Source organism: Lynx canadensis, chromosome A3 (genome assembly GCF_007474595.2).
Source record: "Lynx canadensis isolate LIC74 chromosome A3, mLynCan4.pri.v2, whole genome shotgun sequence".
NCBI lineage: Eukaryota > Metazoa > Chordata > Mammalia > Carnivora > Felidae > Lynx > Lynx canadensis.
In genome coordinates this window covers 107,974,772-107,997,227 of record NC_044305.1, presented here as the reverse complement: position 1 = coordinate 107,997,227, position 22,456 = coordinate 107,974,772, and the positions used below count along the sequence as shown (strand labels likewise).

Sequence of the window (22,456 nt, the reverse complement as noted above, 5' to 3'; positions counted from 1 at the left end):
ATGATCTCTATGCCACAGAACATCAAGTTATACTTAATAATATATCTGTATTTTCTGCTGCTAATGTCTTCATACATGTATTTGAAATGAACAAAATAAATCCTAATGTTTATTGAAAAATACCAGTTCAAACAGAGGACAACCCACCATGAAATGTCACAATAGGACTGACAAAACCATAATTGCAGGGTCATAGTCAGGGGTTTCCAGGATTCAAATTCTACCTGGAACATTTTACCTGACACCTGAAATTATATTTTCTTTTTCTTAAAATAAGGAAGGTGACACACTTTAAAAAAAAATCATGCTCTCAGGCAATCCTACAAAATGAAACTCAACATGTTGGATCTCTCTGCAAAAGCATGCATGCATGTGATGTGAATACATGAATGTAGTAGCACTTTGCTTTCACAGAAGACACTCACTTACCTGAGATATCTGTTCTCCAGTGGTGTACTGGCAAACACATTTACACTTTTGGGAGACTAAGCCTGTATCAGACCAGGTGCGAGGATTTTATCATTAGGAGCAAGTTATGGAACTTTGCTATTCAGGAATGTGAGAGAGAACTCACGGCATTCCTGAGTTCCCTTCCTTTTCACTGCAAGTCCATGCAGCGAACCTCCTATGTTGCACTCTTCAAGCATAAAAACTCAGCAGCCTTCTTAAAGCCAACGGGATAGGGAGAAATATGGTTACTAATAGATTACTGAGGTAAAAGTGAGCCAACGGAAAATCTACTCTCCTCAAAAGGTAAGGCAATACCTTCTGATCATTTTTCCCACTGATAAATATTGGAAAAAACTCCCCTTAGAATTGTCAAAACATAAAACCAGAGATATTGAAAGGTAAAGTTAGCTGGTATGAGCAACAGGATACATTTTAGTCTTCAAATATTTTAATTAGGCCAGCTTACTAACAACCTAAGTATTAAAAATGACAAAGCTCTAACTTGAGTGGTAAATGACATGGGAAGGCCATAAACTAATTGCAAATCCTACTCTGCAGATAAAAAAAATTGAGGTACTTCAGTCAAATGTGTGATCTCATTTACAAAGCTCTTCAAGGGCTAGTTCTAGGGAGATGGGAGCTTCTGACTATGGGCAGGATCATAAGTGATGCCAGCCTGTAAAGCAAAGACAGCCTGCATCTGAGTCCCGCCTCTGCCACTGTAAGCCGTGTGGCCTTCAATAAGTACTTTGATTTCCCATTGCTTCAGTTTCCATATCTGTAAAACAGGAATTATAACAGTACCTACATCAAAGCATTTATCGAAAGATACAATGAATATGGGTAAAATGCTTGGAATAGTAATTTAAAATACAGTAAGTACTCAATTCACATTTTCTTTATTATGATGTGCTACGCAACATTTCTTTAAACTAGCAATTCTAAGTGTGGTCTAGGGATCCCAGAGGTCCCTTGGCCTCCTGTAGGGGGTCTGCAAGAATAAAACTAGTTTCATAATACATATAATACAAAAAAGCATTTACCTTTTTCACTCTTAATTTTTTCATTGGGAATGAAACTCTGGAGTTTTCCAGAGGTTATAAGATACATGATAACACAACAGATTAGTAGCAGATATGAGAATTCAGCTGTCTTCTAATAAGCCAGATATTAAAGAGATTTGCAAAAAAAATATAAAACAATGCCAATTTCCTTACTATTATTTTGTTTCAGAAAGATAGCTGTTTTTCATAAAAAATGTTATTAGTGGGCCGCAATAAAGTTTGTTGAATTACATGGACATATATAAAATCTATTAATGCAATTATTTGCTGCTTCTAAATCTCGTGAGAGGAATTACACGGTGTTAGGTTTGAGGTGGCATTTAAATTGGTCCTTAATGATGAGAAATTTTTAAAAAATATTTATTTTTGTAGAGAGTGCAAGTGGGGTAGGGACAGAGAGAGGGGGGCAGAAGATCGGAAGTGGGCTCTGCGCTGACAGCCTGACAGCAGTGAACCTGACGTGGGGCTCGAACTCACAAACTGCAAAATCATGACCTGAGCCGAAGTCAGACGCTCAACCAACTGAGCCACTCAGGTGCCCCCATGAGGAATTTTAAACACACACACACAAAGTGTTATTTATGATAACATGTAATGAGTATATTACTATTTTAAGTAAATAAATATTTTGAAAAGTTCTCAGTTTAAATTTCCAATACCATAAATATTGACAGTTATAACACACATAAACAAAAGCTCTGGAGTCCTCAGTAATTTTTAAGAGTGTAAAGGGATCCTGAGACCAAAAATTTAGGAAGCACTGCTTTAAACTATGTTACCAAGTTAAATATAGTATCTCTGAACTGTATAGTGGGCTTTTATATCATTTTAGAAGATAGGAAAAAATTTTTTTCTTAAGCACATGCCAGTATTTTGGGGGGGGGGTGCACCTCTTTTTCCAATAGAGAATATTCAGATTTGAAAACAATTAAGAAGTAAAGTAAAAATGTACTTTATTTTTCAATTACCATATTTAATTGGACTTACAGGGCATTCCACTTTTTAAAAAAGAATGTACCCAGGAGTACTATGTTCTCCAAGAATAAGAGAGAAAGGCTGAATAAGAGAACATGGAAAAGCAGCTATGCTTTATTGTTAGGGACTCACGTATATTTTCAATTCATTTACTAGTGTATCTCCTACTATGTGTTACCAGGTATTTTGTTAATAAACTTACAGAATTCATGAAGTGTTAATGAAAAGTAGGATATATGATTTGCTTCTCAGGCTTTATAAAAGAGAAAGTGAAACATGGCTAAATTTGCTAAGAGGTGCATTTATGGTAAATACTGTATCTTGTGAGCCCTGGGGAAAAGTAACACTGATTTAATCACCAAGATTGGGTGCTATACAATAAACCACTATCCACTGGTCCATGTAGATTCTTCTGTTATGGAATTTTTAGAAAGTAATGAATGAAGTAAAACAAAAATGATGCCCACAGATACTGAGTTACTAAGTCAGTCTAAAAACATTAGGATATCTGGATGAAAATGTTAAAAATAGGGAACAATATGCAATCACAAATTTAACTGATGAAAGTGAAGAACTGACACAGGGAAGTGAAAAAAAAAAAGAGAAAGAAAAACCCACAGCCAAAATATTTAGCATATTAAAATTAGCTAAGAAATTCACATGCTGGTTTCTGAAATCTTCTGAAATTGTCTAAGTAGCTAAAAACAATCTTTAAGTATTGTCCTGAGTATATCTGAAGACAAAACAAAAAAAATCTCCTATCTCTTTAAAACCAAAGAGCAGTTTTATTCACTCACATTCACTTGCTTTTATAATAAATTACTTACTGAGTAAATACTACACAAATAAGGGCAATTAACAAGTATTTATTAAACCGTAACTGTCCTAAAAATGCTTTGCAATGATTATTACATTTCACCCTTAGCACCCTACAAGGCAAGGACTATTATAATCCCCATTTTACTAGAGAAAATTGAGGTAAATTTCTCAAAGTCACATAGCTTACAGGAAGAGACAGTTCTGACTCCAGATATGGCATTCACTACTACTACACTCAACTGTGCTAGGAACTGTGTAATTCAAGTTACTTTTTTCACCATTATTTAAGTCTTTAGAAAAGAATTTAAGTTATCTCTAGAATCTTTGCTCTACATTAAAAACAATCAGAAATAATTTAGTTTTCTTTTAAAAATAGTATTTTGTTGGTTTTAAATAATCAGAAAAGTTGACCCCAACAACAGCATTCAAGAGAAAAGAAAACTCAGTTAAGTCAAAATACATATTCTATTAAAAAAAAACAACAACACCTACACCCTATCTTAGTTCTTGTATGGTCTGGAATAGGTAGAAACCCATAAATGGAAATCTGTCTGCCTGATCACCTATGGAGAAAGCAGGAAATCCTGTGAGTTTAAAACACTGCCTGGTCACAAGAATAAAGCAGACATATCAGTACAGTAAGAGAAGTGCTACATCCATGCTCATGTCACATGTATGTATATACCTGTACACGAAACACAGCCAAAGGTCAAATTTTTGGCCAACCTACCTTGCCAGTGATTCGTTATATAGAATACAGTTCCTTAAGCAGGGATCCAATTAATCAAAAATGAAGGTTGGGCAAATTATTAAACATTTTACCTAGCCAAAGTAACTATATACTATGAAAATGTCTAACAATCAGATATTAGACAATGGGAACTAAGGAATCTGGAAAAGCATTTAGTGATGGGCCATATTTCTTTTTTGCATTTTTGCTAGTATATAATTTAAAAATATATTTAAAATGAACCAAAAAAGTGTAAATGGAATTTTTCTCCGAATCATCCACTGTCTCTTAAAATACACCAAAATTTGCTAACAAGGTCCTTAAAACTAGTGACCTTATATTAAGACAAAATAATAAAAAAAGCACTTCAGAATTTTTATTTGCTAACCACTATGAGACAAACCTTCCTTTGCTGTCCATTAATGAATCAGGAGAGATTATAAATAGCACACAGTTACTATTTAGATAAAATCTCATTTTTCTATCAGGGAAATTGTATGCCTTTTTCCCATTTTAGGAAACTTAAATCAGGTTAATTAAAAATAAATTCATCGTATTTAATTGAAATGCAGCTTAAATCCAAACTAATGCATTTCTCTAGGCAGTCATTCAAAGTCTCTTCTCTGTGTTGAGAAAAGATAGGGTATTTAAATTAAACATTTAGTCTAAAAAAAGGAGACACGATTTTGCATTGTCTTTAAATCTGAACTACTGTCTTCAGTCATCGTTCCTCAACTGCTTAAACTATGGATGTATATATATTTTTCAACTCTCTAATGTATAAGTGAAATTATATGTTGCAATTTTAAGATGTTCTGATTGTTAAAACAATATCTACATTGCTGAGAGATTTTGACAATTTAAATAGTATTTCCTTACATATTAGATTTTATAATGGTAATTTCTCCATGAACTCAGAAAATGAGAATCTACAAAGAACAGCAGAGTCCTGTCCCCTTACTCTGCTGAGGACTATGAACAACTTAAATTGTTACTCCTTGTAAGCTGCCTTTTCACCACAGTGCTGTACCACCTAGACAGTGCCTGGTGTACAGTAATTGTTCTATTTACTTCTTGCATGAATTGATAATTCTGAAGACAGCAGATGCATTTTTAACTACTATCTCCCTTTTTGGAAAGCTCTTAACAACTAAAAAGTTAGGATAAAGAGTTGTAACACTGTGAATATTTTCAGCTATTTTCAGAGCCAACCACCCTGGATATGTACCAAAGCAAGTTTGTAAGGAATAAAAGGTCAACCTTAAAAATAAAATAAAAAAATTCTGAAACATGTATCGTCTTCAGTTGGAATGTACTTCGTTTTCTCTAACAAGTAAGGTCTACAAAGTAGCTTGATATAAAAACATAATGTCTCCATTATGACACTTACTGACTAAATGATTAGCAAGGTAGCAATGAAAAAAAGTTGAAAGCGTATTATAAAAACCTATCTACCAGACTAATACAATTTACTTCTGGAAATATTAACATATTTTCTATATTAAATATGTAATAAATGCACAAGATATATGTAATAAATAAATTAAAATATAAAGCAACTTAATTATTCTTGAATATAACTTTATTTAAAAAGAACTTACTTACTTGTTTGCACCCAAAAAGTAACTACCTTGGTGGCCTTGTCCATATTCTAGTTGTAGATCCTAATAGTACAAAATGATGTATTTAGCAAAATAGTAGTATATCACAAATCATAATACACCAATATATATATTTAAAAGAGAAACCCCAGACTGCAAATAAATCTGTATTGCTATATGTTCTTTAAAAAAAAGGTATGGTAGGACTTCCAACAATAAAAGATGTCAGAAGTTTGTAGTTGTGGTTTACGTATTTTATTATTTAAGTTCAGTATTTTTCTGGGAACTTGTTTGAATAATATATGTAAGTTTCATTTATGGTTATTGCTTTCTTAGTTAAAATTTGCAAAAAAAACCCAGTTTTTAAAAAGAAAAATGCTCAAATAAGGTATTTTAATAGCAAAGCTATAATGAAGCAAAAAAATTACAGAAGAGAACAAGCAACAAAAATCTTGACTTTGTATAGAAGATCTGCAATAATTATGTATTTATACACATTCACACACTTCTATTGTTGCTTCAGGCAGGTAATAATTTTTAAACATATAGAATAGGTGCTCTTTTTAAGTAAATTGTATAGATGAACATGGGCAAGGTTGCAAATTACACTTAAAGGGCTTTGAATAATTTTTTAAAGAGCTAAGTAGTGAAACTTCAAAGGAGTATTACTAAGGCAGTTCCTTAACTAAACGTTTCCACTGAATGCTATGGGTTGTAGGCTTAAGAATTGAAATTTAAAGGGGTAACAACATAAATGCTCAACTCAAACGCCTTCTTGAGGAAAAAACTGTTTTCCAACAACTATGGAAAGTACAAAGTAAAGCTTCCTTTCTCCCCTTAAGTCACTGTATTTCAAGCATGATTTTAACAATAAAGGGGAATATTTAACATTTAAAATGAGTTTTATTTTCATCAGAATATAGAATAAAGTGTTTTCTAATACACAAGGTATCGCCAGATGCACAGTCAGGACTTAATGCAAAAGACACCTCCTTGGAGGAGGCTTCCAAGACTGACAGGAAGGAAGGTGCAACCTTTCCCATGTCTTCATGGCATTGAATACACAGTTCTCCTCTAGCACTTAAACTGCCTTTTAATTAATTTATTAACCAGTTTATAAAAACAGAAACCAGTCTGTGAGCTCCTCAAAACAGGAAAATTGTTACGTCCATCTTTCTTCCCTACAGGCCCAAAGTCTAGAATAGCACCTACACACACTAACCAGACCCTTAAAACAAATTCTTGTTCCAATGCCAGTAGTTCATTTTCCTGCAAGCAGATAACTAACACTCCAGCCTCATTAAGATACACAAATTCTAGATCACAAAAATACTAAGCCTAGGAACATAAGAACTCTAAACGATACATTACATTTAAGTAAAAAGCACTTTAACGTTTAAGTACTCCAAGACCTGTCAAAATAAAAATCCTGGTTTAGACAAGATTCAAATCTTGTCTTCTTCAATATTTGCGTTCTTTCATGCATAATAAATGTTCTTACTAGTGACAGAAAAGAGAATACATCAAAAACAGTAAGATTAGTCAACCATCATCACACTGGTATCACATGAAATTCTAGTGCAAAAGGATACCTGTTCTATTTAATTCATAATGATATTAATAGGATGCTATCACTGCTACCGTAAGACTGCTACACAATTATTATGCTGTACAACTGAAGTGGTCATGACTTTGTACAGGAACCTTTAATCTTTGGAATTCAGTACAGAGAAGTACTAATCTCATGAATACACTCCTAAATTCAAGTTTTTTTCTTCAGCTACAGGTAACGTCCCTCCTCCACCACACCAGCAATCTCTTCAGTCAACATAATCTCTTAAGGCCCTAATCAAATGATGGCGTCTAAAAGTGTTCTACATTTGTGCAGAATGGCAATAGCTTCTGTTATATAAACACACATGTGGCTGTTGTAGGAACAGTCATCTTATGGTACATGACAATTGCTGGGTTGATGACAATGATTTAAAAAAATCCATTGAGATTAGCAAGGTATTTAGGAAGGTAAGAGTCTAAAATAACAAATGCAGTATTTTAATAGAAAATTGTACATAGGTTCATAAGCAAAATAACATTCAGGCCAGGGAGAAGTTGTAGATATATCCAAGTGTGGTGATTAAATGTGCCACGTGTCAAACACTACCAGGAAAGCTAAAATAAAAGGGGGCTTATTCTTTATTAATTCCTTCTCTAGAAATCAAGTTATGTTTTTAGCAACTATGGAACAAAAACAATGTGCTAGGGATCCAATCAGGTAAAAGAATTACACTAAGTCCTCTAGTAAGTACTGAATCTCAGGTAATTCAACTATTATTTACCAACCACCTATTATATGGCAGGGATTCAGACAGTAAATCATTCAAGAAAAATGAGAAAAAAAAGGAAAGGAAAAAAAGTAAAATTGGGCAAAGTTAGTAGCCATTTATATATCTTTAGAACATTCTAAGAAAGACTGATTTAAAACATTTATTAAAAGTACTTGGAAGCTATTCTGTAATAGAAAAATGCTACCAAAATTATGCTTGGAAAAGCACTCAAGATAACCCTAGATGACAGTAAAACATAGCAATCTTTTATAAGCTAAATAAGAACACATTTGAACATGCCAAGAGAAACATAAGGGAATTAGTAACAAATGAGGCATCAAGTTATTAATGAAGGACAATGTTTAGCTAGACAGTAAAGTCAAACAAGTAACAACATGGGCTGAAAACATGCAATAGCCTTATATAGATTTGATCTGAACAGCTCAACAAAAATTGAAGATGGTTACTCTAGCCCAATGAAAATATCTTTTTGGGTCAGAAAATCCTAACTTCAGTTTTAATGAATGGGGAAGTATTTCTAAGCGCAGGATAGAGCCAGAAAGCACTGAAAAAGATAAAGGATAGAACATGGAACATGGGAAAGGGAAAATACATGTTCAAGAAATCTTTTTATTGTTTTGTTTTTTGTAAACCCTGTGTCAGGCTGCAAAGCCTACATCTGATGAGAAAATAGCAGGAAGTTAACAGAACTGATATAGCTGGCTACAAAAATATAAAAGAAAAAATATGTTAGCAATATATTTTAATCAACAAAAAAGGGAACAGCTCAAGAGAATTTCTTTCCTCATCAGAAAATGAGAAAATTATGATTTGGATAAGGTCATTTTAAGATACCTTTTAATACAGCAATTTACACAAGTAAAAAGGGATTGAATCTTGGATAAATCAAAAAAGACTTTCTTAAAACGAGAAGCAAGTGAGGTCAGAACACTAACAGATAAATGCTAAACAGTATTCATGACTCCTACATGATGAACTCGGACATGAAGATCAAGCAGGGTAGGTTTGCCAATGTAGAAAATGTCCTATTGTTGTGCAAAATAAATGAGTTCTCCTAAGAAACTGTCATCATATATTAGGTAAGAAAAGTAGCTACATCATATAAATTTAATAGTAATAGCTTAACAAATTTAAAATAAACAGATGTTGACATTTACTGTTTCTCTTCCAGAATAAATTTATTTTTAGACTTTATTAACTTGACCTAATTCAGGGCTTTATTTTAACTTTTATGCTATTTATTTTTTAAGTTACATCCAAGTTAATCAGCATATAGTGCAACAATGATTTCAGGAGTAGATTCCTTAATGCCCCCCTTTCCCTTAGAGCCCATTCCCCCTCCTACAGCCTCCTCTAGCACCCTCTGTTTGTTCTCTATATTAAGAGTCTATTATTTGTGTCCCCCCCCGTTTTATATTCTTTTGCTTCCCTTAGGTTCATCTGTTTGTATCTAAAGTCTCACATGAGTGAAGTCATAGGATATTGGTCTTTCTCTAATTTCGCTTAGCATAATACCCTCATTTCCATCCACAACTTGTGAATGGCAAGATTTCATTCTTTTTGATTGCCGAGTAATACTCCATTGTATATATATACATCTTCTTTATTCATCCATCAATGGACATTTGGGCTTTCCATACTTTGGCTCTTGTTGATAGTGCTACTATAAACATTGGGGTGCATGTGCCCCTTTGAAACAGCACACCCGTATCCCGTGGATAAATACCTAGTAGTGCAATTGCTGGGCTGTAGGGTAGTTCTATTTTCAATTTTTTGAGGAACCTCCATACTGTTTTCCAGAGTGGCTGCACCAGTCTGCATCCCATCAGAAGTGCAAAAGAGATCCTCTTTCTGCATCTTCGCCAACATCTGTTGCCTGAGTTGTTAATGTTAGCCATTCTGACAGGTGTGAGGTGGTACCTCTTCATGGTTTTGATTTGTACTTCCCTGATGATGAGTGATGTTGAGTTTTCGTGTCAGTTGGCCATCTGGATGTCTTCTTTGGAAAGGTATCTATTCATGTCTTTCGCCCATTTCTTCACTGGATTTTGTTTTTTGGGTGTTGAGTTTGATAAGTTCTTTATAGATTTTGGATACTAACCCTTTCTTACTATATCATTTGCAAAATATCTTCTCCCATTCTGTCGGTTCCCTTTTAGTTTGGCTGATTGTTTCCTTCGTGTGCAGAAGCTTTTTATTTTGATGAGGCCCCAAGAGTTCATTTTTGCCTTTGTTTCCCTCGCCTCCAGAGAAGTGTTGAGTAAGACGTTGCTGCAGGCAAGATCAAAGAGGTTTTTGCCTGCTTTCTCCTTGAGGATTTTGATGGCTTCGTGTTTTACATTGAGGTCTTTCATCCATTTTGAGTTTATTTTTGTGTCTGGTGGTCCAGGTTCATTTTTCTGCATGTCGCATCCAGTTTTCCCAGCACCACTTGCTGAAGACACTGTCTTTATTCCGTTGGATATTCTTGTCTGCTTTGTCAAAGATTAGATGGCCATATGTTTGTGGGTCCATTTTTGGGTTCTCTATTCTGTTCCATTGATCTGACTGTCTGTCTTTGTGCCAGTACCATACAGCTTTGTAATACGGCTTTAAGTCCGTAATTCAGGGGTTTCTTAAAGTACTTTTGTTATTTACTGATAATGATCAATTGGGTATACCTTTCTGACATATTGTTTTTTTTTTAAGTAAGCTCCACGCCCAGCATGGAGCCCAATGCGGGGCTTGAATTCATGACTGGGATCGAGACCTGAGTTGAGACCAAGCTGGACACTTAACTGAGTGAGCCACCTAGGCACCCCTTTCTGACATGTTTTAAATTATAATTTAAATTTTTTATTCTTTTTCAAGTATACCATAACTTTCTTCAGAGCAAAGACTATGTTACTACTTATGTTCCTCCACACCAATTAACATGTTTTCCATATAATTAACTTTAAATATATTTTCATTATTGTATAGGCTAAAATACCCAGAAAAACTGGGCAAATTAGAAAAAACTGGCATCAATTAAACAGGTGTATAATTTTTTAATCTAAAGACAGTACGTTAGATAAACCCATTTTTATGGTTATGGGCAAAACTCTTACTATTGCTTTAATAATATATATTTTTCACCAACATATCCTAAGTATTATCATTCCTCCATGAAATAATATAAAAATGATTAAGGATATGTTTACATTCTTTTTTTAATTTTTATTTTTTCCACATTGGTAAATATGTATCTACTGTATTATTCTTTTTTTGAAATTTAAACTCAAGTATTTAACCTGTATGTAGTATTGGTTTCAGGAGTAGAATTTAGGGATTCATCACTTACATATAATACCCTTATCTCAACAGTGCCCTCCTTAAGGTCTATCAGCCATTAGTCCATCCCCCATCCACCTTCCCACCAGCAAACTTTAGTTTGTTCTCTGTATTTAAAAGTCTTTTATGGTTTGCCTCCCTCTGTTTTTATCTTATTTTCCTTCTCTTTTCCTATGTTCATCTGTTTTGTTTCTTAAATTCCACATATCAGTGAAATCATATGGTATTTGTCTTTCTCTGACTGACTTATTTCGCTTAGCATAATACACCCTAGTTCCATCCATGTTTTGAAAATGGTTACGATTTCATTCTTTTTTATCACAGGATAGTATTCCATTGTACATATTGTATATATCACATCTTCTTTATCCATTTGTCAGCTGATGGACATTTGGGCTATTTCCCTAATTGGCTATTGTTGATAGTGCTGCTATAAACATTGGGGTGCATGTGCTCCTTCAGCATTTTTGCAGCCTTTGGATAAATACCTAGTAGTGCAATTGCTGGGTCGTAGGGTAGTTCTATTTTTAATTTTCTGAGGCACCACCACACTGTTTTCCAGATTGGACACACCAGTTTGCATTCCCACCAACAGAGCAAAAGGGTTCCCCTTTCTCCTTATCATCACCAACATCTGATGTACCTGAGTTAATTTTAGCCATTCTGACAGGTGTGAGGTGGTATCTTATTGTAGTTTGATTTGTATTTCCCTGATGAGTGAGGTTGAGCACCTTTTCATGTGTCTGCTGGATGTCTGTGTCATCTGGATGTCTTATTTGGAAAAGTGTCGATACATGTCTTCTGCCCATTTCTTCATTGGATTATTATTTTTGGTTTATTATTGGTATATTTGGTTTATTATGAATTATTATTCATTGTTTTTTTGGGTGTTGAGATTGATAAATTCTTTATAGATTTTGGATACTAACCCTTTATCCAATATGTCATTTGCAAATATCTTTTCCCATTCCAAACTCGTCCTATGAAGCCAGCATTACCTTGATTCCAAAACCAAAGACCTCACTAAAAAGGAGAATTACAGGTCAATCTTTCTGATAAACCTGGATGCAAAAATTCTCAACAAGATACTAGCAAATCGAATTCAACAGTACATTAAAAGAATTATTCACCATGATCAAGTGGGATTTATTCCTGGGTACTGGGCTGGTTCAATATTTGCCAATCAATCACGATATACCACATTAATAAAAGAAAGGGAAGAACCATTATGACCCTCTCAACAGATGCAGAAAAAACATTTAACAAAATACAGCATCCTTTCTTGATTAAAACCCTCAAGAAATTAAGGACAGGGGTGCCTGGTGGCTCAGTTGGTAAAACGTCTGACTTTGGCTCAGGTCATGATCTCATTGTTTGTGAGTTCAAGTGCCGTGCTGGACTCTGTGCTGACAGCTCAGAGTCTAGAGCCTGCTTCTGATTCTCTCTCTATCAAAAACAAACAAACAAAAAACATTAAAAAAAAAGACATTAGAGACAGAAGGAACGTACCTCAGCATCATAAAAGCCATATATGAAAGGACCCACAGTTAATATCATCCTCAATGGGGGAAAAAATTAAGAGCTTTCCTAAGGTCAGGAACATGACAGGGATGTCCACTCTCACCTGGAAGTCCTAACTCAACAATCAGACAACAAAAGAATAAAACACATACAAATTGGCAAGAAGAAGTCAAACTTTCACTCTTCGCAGATGATATGATACTCGTGGAAAACACGAAGACTCCACCAAAAATTGCTAGAATGGATACATGAATTTAGCAAAGTCACAGGATATAAAATCAACATACAGAAATTGGTTGCAGTGGGGTGCTGGGTGGCTCAGTCGATTAAGCCTCTAACTCTTGATTTCAGCTCAGGTCATGATCTCACAGTTCGTGGTATCAAGCCCCACGTTGGGCTCTGTGCTGACAGTGCTGAGCCTGCTTGGATTCTCTTTCTCTCTCTCTTTCCCCTGCTTACACTCTCTCTCCCTCTCTAAAATAAACTTAAAAAAAAATCGGTTGCATCTCTATACACCAATTATGAAGGAGCAGAAAGAGAAATCAAGGAATTGACCCCATTTACAACTGCACCAATAACTGTAAGATACCTAGGAAGAAACCTGATCAGAGAGAAAAGATCTGTATGCTGAGAACTACAGAGAGCTTATCAAAGAAACTGAAGAAGACACAAATAATGGATAAACATTCCATGCTCATGGACTGGAAGAACAAATATTGTTAAAATGTTGATACTACCAAAGCAAGCTACACATTCAATGCAATCCCTATCAAATAACACTAGCATTCTTCGCAGAGCTAGAACAATTCCCAAAATTTGTATGGAATCAGAAAAGACCCCAAATAGCTGAATTAATGTTGAAAAAGAAAACCAAAGCTGGAGGCATCACAATTATTCCAGACTTTAAACTGCATTACAAAGCTGTAATCATCAAGACAGTATGGTACTGGTGCAAAAACAGATACAAAGATCAATGGAACAGAATAGAGATCCCAGAAATGGACCCACAAACGTATGGCCAACTAATCTTCGACCAAAGCAGGAAAGAATATCCACTGGTAAAAAGACAGTCTCTTCAGTAATGGTGCTCGGAAAACTGGACAGCAGAAGAATAAGACTGGACCACTTTCTTACACCATACACAGAATAAATTCAAAATGGATGAAAGACCTAAATGTAAGCCAGGAAACCATCAAAATACTACGGGAGGGAAAACAGGGAGCAACTTCTTTGACCTCAGCCGCTGCAACTCCTTACTAGAGATATGCCTCTGGAGACAAGGGGAAACAAAAGCAAAAACGAACTACTGGGACCTCATAAAAAGTTTTTTTTTTTAAACTCAAGTACAATCGACATCTATTACATTAGTTGTAGGTATACAAATAGTGATCTAGACCTCTCTATTCATTATGCTGTGCTCACCACAACTGCACTACCATCTATCATCAGACCACATTCTTACAATACCACAGACTATTTTCCTTATGTTGTACCTTTTATCCCTGTGACTAATTCATTCGGTAACTGGAAGCCTGTACCTCCCACTCCTCTTCATCCATTCTGCCCATCTCCTCCCCCCTCCCCTCTGGCACACTACCAGCTTGTTCTCTTTATTTAGGGGCCTGCTCCTGGGTTTTTTGTTTGTTTGTTTTGGCTATCTGTTCATTTGCTTTTTGTTTTTTAGATTCCACATATAAATGAATCATAGGGTATCTGTCTTTCTCTGACTTATTTCACTTAGCATACCTTCTAGGTCCATCCATGTTGTTGCAAATGGAAAGATCTTATTTTTTGTTATTGCTGAGTTAATTAATATTCCATTGTATATATATACCACATCTTCATCCATTCATTTATCTACACTTAAGTTTCAACATCCTGGCTACTGTAAATAATGCTGCAATAAACAGAGGGGTGTGCATGTATCTTTTTGAATTAGTGTTTTCATTTTCTTTGGGTAAATACCCAGTAATGTGATTACTGGATAATATGGTATCTCTAATTTTCATTTTTTTAGAAACCTCCACACTGTTTTCCATAGTGGCTACAATAATTTGCATTCCCACTAACAGTGCACAAGGGTTCCTTTTTTATCCATATCCTTGCCAACACTTATTATTTCTTGACTTTTTGATTTTAGCCATTCTGACAGGTGTGAGGTGATATCTCATTGTGGTTTTGACTTGCATTTGCTTGATGATTAGTGCTGTTGGCCATCTTTTCATGGGTTTGTTGGCCAAAATGTCTATTCAGGTCCTCTGCTCATTTTTTAACTGGGTTGTATTTTTGGTGTTGAGTTGTGTAAGTTTTTTTAAGATATTTTGGATATAACCTCTTACTGGATATATCATTTGCAAATACCTTCTCTCATTCAATAGGTTACCTTTTCATTTTGCTGATGGTTTCCTTTGCTGTTCAAAAGCTTATTTCGGTATTGTCCCAATAATTTATTATGCTTTTGTTTCCCTTGCCTTAGAAGACATACCTAGAAAAATGTTGCTAAGGCAACAAAAGAGATTACTGCCTATGCTTTCTTCTAGAAGCAAAACTCTTACTATTTAATTACTGCATTATGGTGAAGTTTTTAAACTAAGCATCTTCTCAAAATTTGCAGATCCTTATTACTAACAATCCTAGAAATCAAGCTCTGTTCTTCAGGTTTATATATTATGATAATCTAATTTTTAAGAAATCATTGTAATGTAATAATGAAAACTGAGATGTAATATTCTCAATGCATTTCTAAAATCATAAATGAATACATTTAGCACTTAAATCACTGATGATATGGACTTTTTTTTTTTTTTTTTTAAATTTTTTTTTTTCAACGTTTATTATTTTTGGGACAGAGAGAGACAGAGCATGAACGGGGGAGGGGCAGAGAGAGAGGGAGACACAGAATCGGAAGCAGGCTCCAGGCTCTGAGCCATCAGCCCAGAGCCTGACGCGGGGCTCGAACTCACGGACCGCGAGATCGTGACCTGGCTGAAGTCGGACGCTTAACCGACTGCGCCACCCAGGCGCCCCTATGATATGGGACTTTTAAGCAACAAGTCTTTAGAGGGTAAATCTGGGTCCCAAAAGATTTAGAGCTGTCATCTTGGTGCTAAGATGACAGCCAGACATTTTTGTGTGCAACGGGTTTCTTTCTAGTGGCCAGCAACAAGTATTTGTAACAGCTGGAAATCTTGCTGACAGTGCCAAAGTTTCAGGACTGATGAAATCAGGGGATTGAAACAGCTATGGACACTTCACACCCATTGGGATGGCTATTATCACACACACACACACACACACACACACACACACACACACACACACAGAGAGAGAGAGAGAGAAAATAAGAAGCGTTGAAGAGGATGTGGAAAAAATTGGAAGCCCATGTCCCATGTGAACTGCTGGGGGGAATGTAAAATGACACAGCTGCTATGGAAAATGGTACAGCATTTCCCTCCAAAATTAAATGTAGAATTACTATATGATGTAGCAATTCCCTTTCATGTTCTATGCCCCAAAGAACTCAAGTAGAAACTTGAAAGATGTTTGTACACCATGTTCACAGCAAGTTACTGACAATAGTCCAAAGGCAGAAGCAATGCAACGTCCATTGATAGATGAATGAACAAACAAAATGTGGTACACACGTGTACACACACACACACACACACACACACACAGGAGTATTATTCGACCTTAAAAAGGGAATTCTGACCATGCAGCAACATGAATGAATCTTGAACACATTGTGACATTATGCTAAGTGAAGTGAGCCAGTCAAAAAAGGACAACTATTGTATGATTCCACATCTGTGAGGTACTTCAAAGAGTCAAAAAATAGAATGGTGGTTGCCAGGCACTGCAAGGAAGGGGGAATGGGAGTTACTGTTTAATAGGTAAGGAGTTGCAGTGTGGAAAGACGAAAAAGTTCTGCAGATGGATTGCGGTGATGGTTGCACAATATGAGTGAACCTAATGCCACTGAACTGCATACTTAAAAAAGCTCACAATGGTAAATTTTATGTTATGTATATTTTACCACAATAAAAGAATAATGGTGCACCTGGGTGGCTCAGTCAGTTGAGCATCCAACTCTTGATTTTGGTTCAGGTCGTGATCTCAGGGTTGCCAAGATTGAGGCCCTGCTCAGGATTCTCCCTCTCTCCCTCTGCCCCTCCCTGCTTGTGCACATGCACTTGCTCTTCTAAAAAAAAAAAAAAAAAAAACCAAAACAACAACAAAAAAAAAAACTTAAAAAAAGTAATAATAACTATGGGGGCACCTGGGTGGCACCCAACTCTTGATTTCGGCTCAGGTCGTGATCTCACAGTTCATGAGATCAAGCCCCGCATCAGTACTGCTGTCAGTACAGAGCCTGGCTTGGGATTCTCTCTCTCCCTCTCCCCGCTGGTGCACGCGCACACGTGCGCTCTCTCTCAAAATAAACAAACATTAAAACAAACAGTAAAACAGGTACATTCTCTTAAAAAATAATAATAACTATGGAACATATGTACATGATTAAAAAGAGAGACCATGAGTGCGAGCTCAGTATTTGGGGTAGATGCAACAGGCAGTGGTTTAGGTTTCATTTCCTGAACCAGCTGCCTTGATCAAACCCCTGGTGGGCTATTATTTAGCTGAGGAGGAAGACCAATTTCAGCTTCTTTGCACCTTAAGTTCCCTCATTTCTAATACAAAGATTTTAATACATTTGAAGCATTTAGAATGCCTGGTGTATAAAACTTGTAGATGAATGTTAGTTTTTATCATCATCAGAGGTGAACTTTTAAAGTTGATTTAAAAATTGTAGGGTCTGACAAATATTTTGTTCATCCTTTTCTGCCAGAACGATGTAATTAGTTAACTGTCCCTAAAGCCCTCTGTCACAAGACTGCCTGTCAGCTGCTCCCTCTGTCAGAAACTCCTGATTATTTGGGGTAGGACAGTTCTAGGGAACAGAGCCATAATTTATTAATGTTACTAGGCTAGTTCTAGAAACCCAGAGAACAGAAGAGAATAACTGTAATTTTAAAGACCATGTTTCTGGGTTTGTTGCTGTGGTCTTTTCTAGAGAATATTAATGGTGGTCAGTTTAAACTTTTGATTTTGTGATCTTTTATTTCCACAACAAATTTCACTAATTATCACTCTAGCCTATCTATATGTAATTCTGAAAAAAATCTTCAATCCAGAAGCCGCTGACAGCGTTTTCTTCAGACATTTCATCTCACTTGCCCCTGTGGACAGTTAACTCTCAATCCTTACACTTTCTGGTCCTCTCTGGACCATCGGATGCATCCCTCTTTCTTTTGTGACAGTCCAAGTATTGATAGTGACTCTTCCAGCTTTCCAACTGCTTCTTCTTTCTGCCCCATGTTGGTTCTACCTTTGACTGCAAAACACAGGCATCACCCACTGTGGTAACCAGTTTTCTGCACTCCATCCTTCTTCGGACCTAACTAGGGAACAGATGCAATCATGGTTTCATCTATCACTTCTCTTGATGACTTCAATCCTCCTCTTCTGAGCCAATACCATAATTCAAGGAGTAGTATGCCAATTTCATAATTTCAGCTCTTTATCTGCCATCTCTCAAACTGGCATCTGTGCCGATGACTGTTCCCACATCAATTCCCATGAAACATTGGAGGCATCTGTCCATTCTCTTCCTGAAGACTCTATAAGGGTTCCTCCACTACAGTGAGATCAGTTTTAGTCCATTCCTGAAGCCAGATAAGCCACATTAACCCCAAAGCTTTTCTCCTCTGATTTCCATACACTTATTACATAAATGTCAGCCTCTCCTCAACAGTCAACACCTGCTGGCAATCCACTGTATATTTTGTTGCACAGCTGAAAGTTTGTATGTCCAAATAATTTCCGCCCATTAAGACAGCAACCTTCCTCAAAAGAGAAATTATGTCTCAACATTTTATGTTCTACAAATGTTATAGGGTATAGATTTAAGAATTTATATAAAGAATCATTTAAACTAACCAGAATCGAAAGAAGTACGTTATTAAGGCAGAGAGAAAGGAAAAAGAAAGAAAATTCCAATGAAAAGGCAGAAAAATAGAATCTAAGGATAAATATGGAGGCAACTTTGGGTCCTGGCTACCTACTGAAGTAGAAAAAAACTATTCAATAGCAACTATTAAAGTTACTATTTATTCAATATTACCAGGGTTAGTTTCCCTCTTTTCTTACCTAATGGTAAAACAGCCTTAATACTTATAACTTCAGGGAGGCTTTAAAATCCAAATTTTGGCCTGAGAAAATGAGATATTACCTAACGCTAAAAAGTTAAAATTTCATCTGAGACAGATTTCATTGTTAACTAGGGGTAAGTTATTTTTTGAAACTATTTCCATATATGTTATATATGCAATATATAAAAATAGTTTTATATATATGAACGGTATATGTAATACATATATGGATGCTTTCTAGTTCACTAAAATAAGTCACATTATTAAAATGACATTTTATAGGGAAATGTAATTTCTAAAAAAAACCCATTGAGAAAATTAAATACTTTTCATAAAAAAGGAAAATAGATTTTAGTTTTTATTACATTATAATACACTTGAGTAGATACATCTAACTTGTTTTGGAAAAAAATGCTATAATCAATATACAGAACTTGCTAAATGGCAGGAACTTATAAAATGATGTTTAAACTGGTTCATTAAAATGAACAAAATATTTGATCAAAAAAATCAAAAACAATTAAGACTAAACAATGCTGACAAAGAAAATCAGAAGATGAGAAATACCAGATTAGATCTTGCAGTGTAGTATATTTCTTCTGACTGTCCAAAAACCATCACTGTCGGGCTGTTTAGCAGAGACCAAGAAACCCAAGTTATTTACACTTAAACTAAAAGCCACAAATTCACAAAGGGAACTGTCACAAATGAGGTTAGTCCTGCTAATAATTTTATTAAGGCAAATGCCAAGTCAAATAATCTTAAGAAGCTTGTAAAATAGCAATATTGCAACAACTTTGCTTTGTAATACAGTTTTATTAAACTAGTATATAATTAAATACATGCAATGCCAACTTCAAAAGAGAAACAGGAAACAAACTCAAACTGCCTTAACAAAGTAACCATTAGCATTTATAAACATCATTACTACTTTTTGTTCTTAACCTTCTACATCCTCTACATAAATGTTAGGTTTAAATGTTATAATCATTTTAAGAATTTTAACATTCCTTCCCTCCATGCTGGTATACTGAATTAGAATAACTCCACTTTGTATACCTTTAGTCAAGTGGGTTCACAAAGCATTAATTTAAGAAAGTTTCCATTTCAATCCTTACTACTTATTAATAGTTACTTTCTTCTCAGTATTGAACAGAAAAAAAAAAAAACATATAATCTGGAGCTCTAGGAAACTAATTTCATTAGGATTGATTTTGTTTTTTAAGTCTCATTTTTTAAATTCTTCCATAGGATAGTAACATCTCAAATATTTGCAAAACATGTTGTTTCTAAGACTGAATCTAAAAATATATTATCACATATCTAGGAAGGTGTTTATAAAACATTAACAAAAAACAATAATGAAAAGAACATTCATAGAGTTAGCAAGCCTTAAATGAATGACAGACTTGATCTATTATGTATGCCTGGTCTCTCCTGAGTTTTAGTCCCAATAGATTTGACTCTACCCTCATGTTTAGGAAACTGGCTTACACTCTTAAAAGGCTGCCCATAAATTCAGTGAGATGTGTTTTATTGGTCCAACATTTTAATTTAAAATGGTGGCATTTATTCTAACAAATGTGTACACAAAAAGCCCCTCGAAAACTGAAAAACAAAAATAAAAAAAAAATTAACAGGTCAGCATTAAAAACATTTAATAGGAGAATGGTAAAACTAGTACATTTCTCCTAACATTAAGAATATTCGATCTCAGCAACACAGATTTATTTTTTGTAATTTTAGAATTACTTACCTTTTTATTTCCCCAAATGCTTTTGAAAATATCAAGAACTAGACTTTTTAGTCATTACCAATATCACAAAGACTAATTAAAATATTTATTTTTAGTGTTAACATTCCAAGACTACTCTACTTACAAGTTCATGATGTGGTTCTGTCTCCTTCCTTAAGGGTGGATCAAATTTTACTTGGCCAACTAAAGAAGAAAAGAAGTAAAGCCATGATCTCTTTCTGTATTCTTAAAGACGTAATAATTTTAAAAGTTACTCTATGGCAATACATTAATTTTACCATGTACCATATAGGGATCAAAACCAATGTTTTAAATTAAGAATCTGTTGGCTGGAAAAAGTCCAAGAAAGTCTAGGTAGGCTATTTAAAGCTAAATCTGTTAGTCCTAGGCCTCTTCCATAGTAAAAATAAAATAAAATAAATAAAAAAATGATTAGCAGAATTATGTGTAGTTACAGTCAGGATCTAACCTACTTCACTGTGACCCAGCATTCACTAGAGAGCATCTAAGTCAGGATTTAGGTGGGCAGACAGCAACTGAGGCAGACTACTTTTGGAAGCCAGCCTTCAAGTTGGCCTCTAATGATTCCTGCCTCCTAGTGTTCATCAATTTGTGTAGTCCCTTCCCACATCACCAGCGTTGGTCTTTGTGATCAAATGAATATGGCAGAGTGATGGTGTATCACTTCCAAGGTAAGGCTTCTATCTTGGGCTCTCTTTGGACTACTTGCTCTGAAGTCATGTTGTGAACAGCCCTAAGGAGAGTCTAAGTGGCAAGTAACTGAAGCCTCCGTGAATAGTTATGCAACCACAGAAGCAAATCCTCCAGCCCAGCCCAGCCTTCAAATGACTTTAGCCCCAGCTGGTATAACTTCATAACAGATGTGAGCCAGAACCACCCAGCAAAGTTGTCCTGGATTCCTGAGCCTCAGAATATGTATGAGAATAAATGTTCATTATTTTAAGCTACTCAATTTTCAGGAAATTTATATACAACAATAAATAATACATCACTGTAGCTCAGGTATAAACTACCTAGAGATATATAAACTGTGCTACTTTCACCTTCTTCCTTGCTATTATAATATACTGAATGTTTCATTATCTTTACCTCTAATTTCCATATCTCACTATCATTATCTGCTTTTATCACCAGGGTAAAGCATTCAAAACCACTGAATAAAAGCAGAGGCACAAACAAAACATTAAAAGAAGAAACACAATCACAAATATATCACAGTTCATCAACTAGTAAGAGCTTCAGCCAAAACAGTCATTCTCAATCAAGGTCAGGAAATGAGTGAAATTTAAAGTAAAATCATTTTTATAATTGCTTTTATTTTAGCTTAGTATGTATGATTTATTGTGAATGTTAATACCAGTTAAAAGAAACCATGAGATTTGAATATTTATCAATAGAAGGGAAAAGTGAAAAAGGCTGGGAAACACAGCCCTGTAAGACCTCCAGTTGTATACGTATGTACATAGTTTACAGCTGTTATGGACCAGATATCAAATTCTGGCCCCTAGAGATGAGTAGGTTCTTCAGTAATGGGTTCCTCACCCCTGTCCACACATGATCACACATCAAAGATCATAAATAACTTTTAGGTAAGGTATTAAAATATTTTAATATCTGCCTACCTTACCTTGATACAGGCCTATTGAACAGCTC

General features: G+C 35.1%; 1 protein-coding gene across 1 annotated transcript in view; it reads right to left on the bottom strand.

The window, feature by feature from the left end:
* The window catches only part of MAP4K3 (mitogen-activated protein kinase kinase kinase kinase 3), a 204,202-nt gene that overhangs the window by 39,460 nt on the left and 142,286 nt on the right, over positions 1-22,456 (bottom strand). Inside the window, 4 exon segments of the mRNA XM_030311245.1 lie at positions 5,644-5,702; positions 19,594-19,636; positions 19,638-19,654; positions 20,907-20,965. Of these exon segments, the coding sequence (XP_030167105.1) occupies positions 5,644-5,702; positions 19,594-19,636; positions 19,638-19,654; positions 20,907-20,965 (178 nt within the window).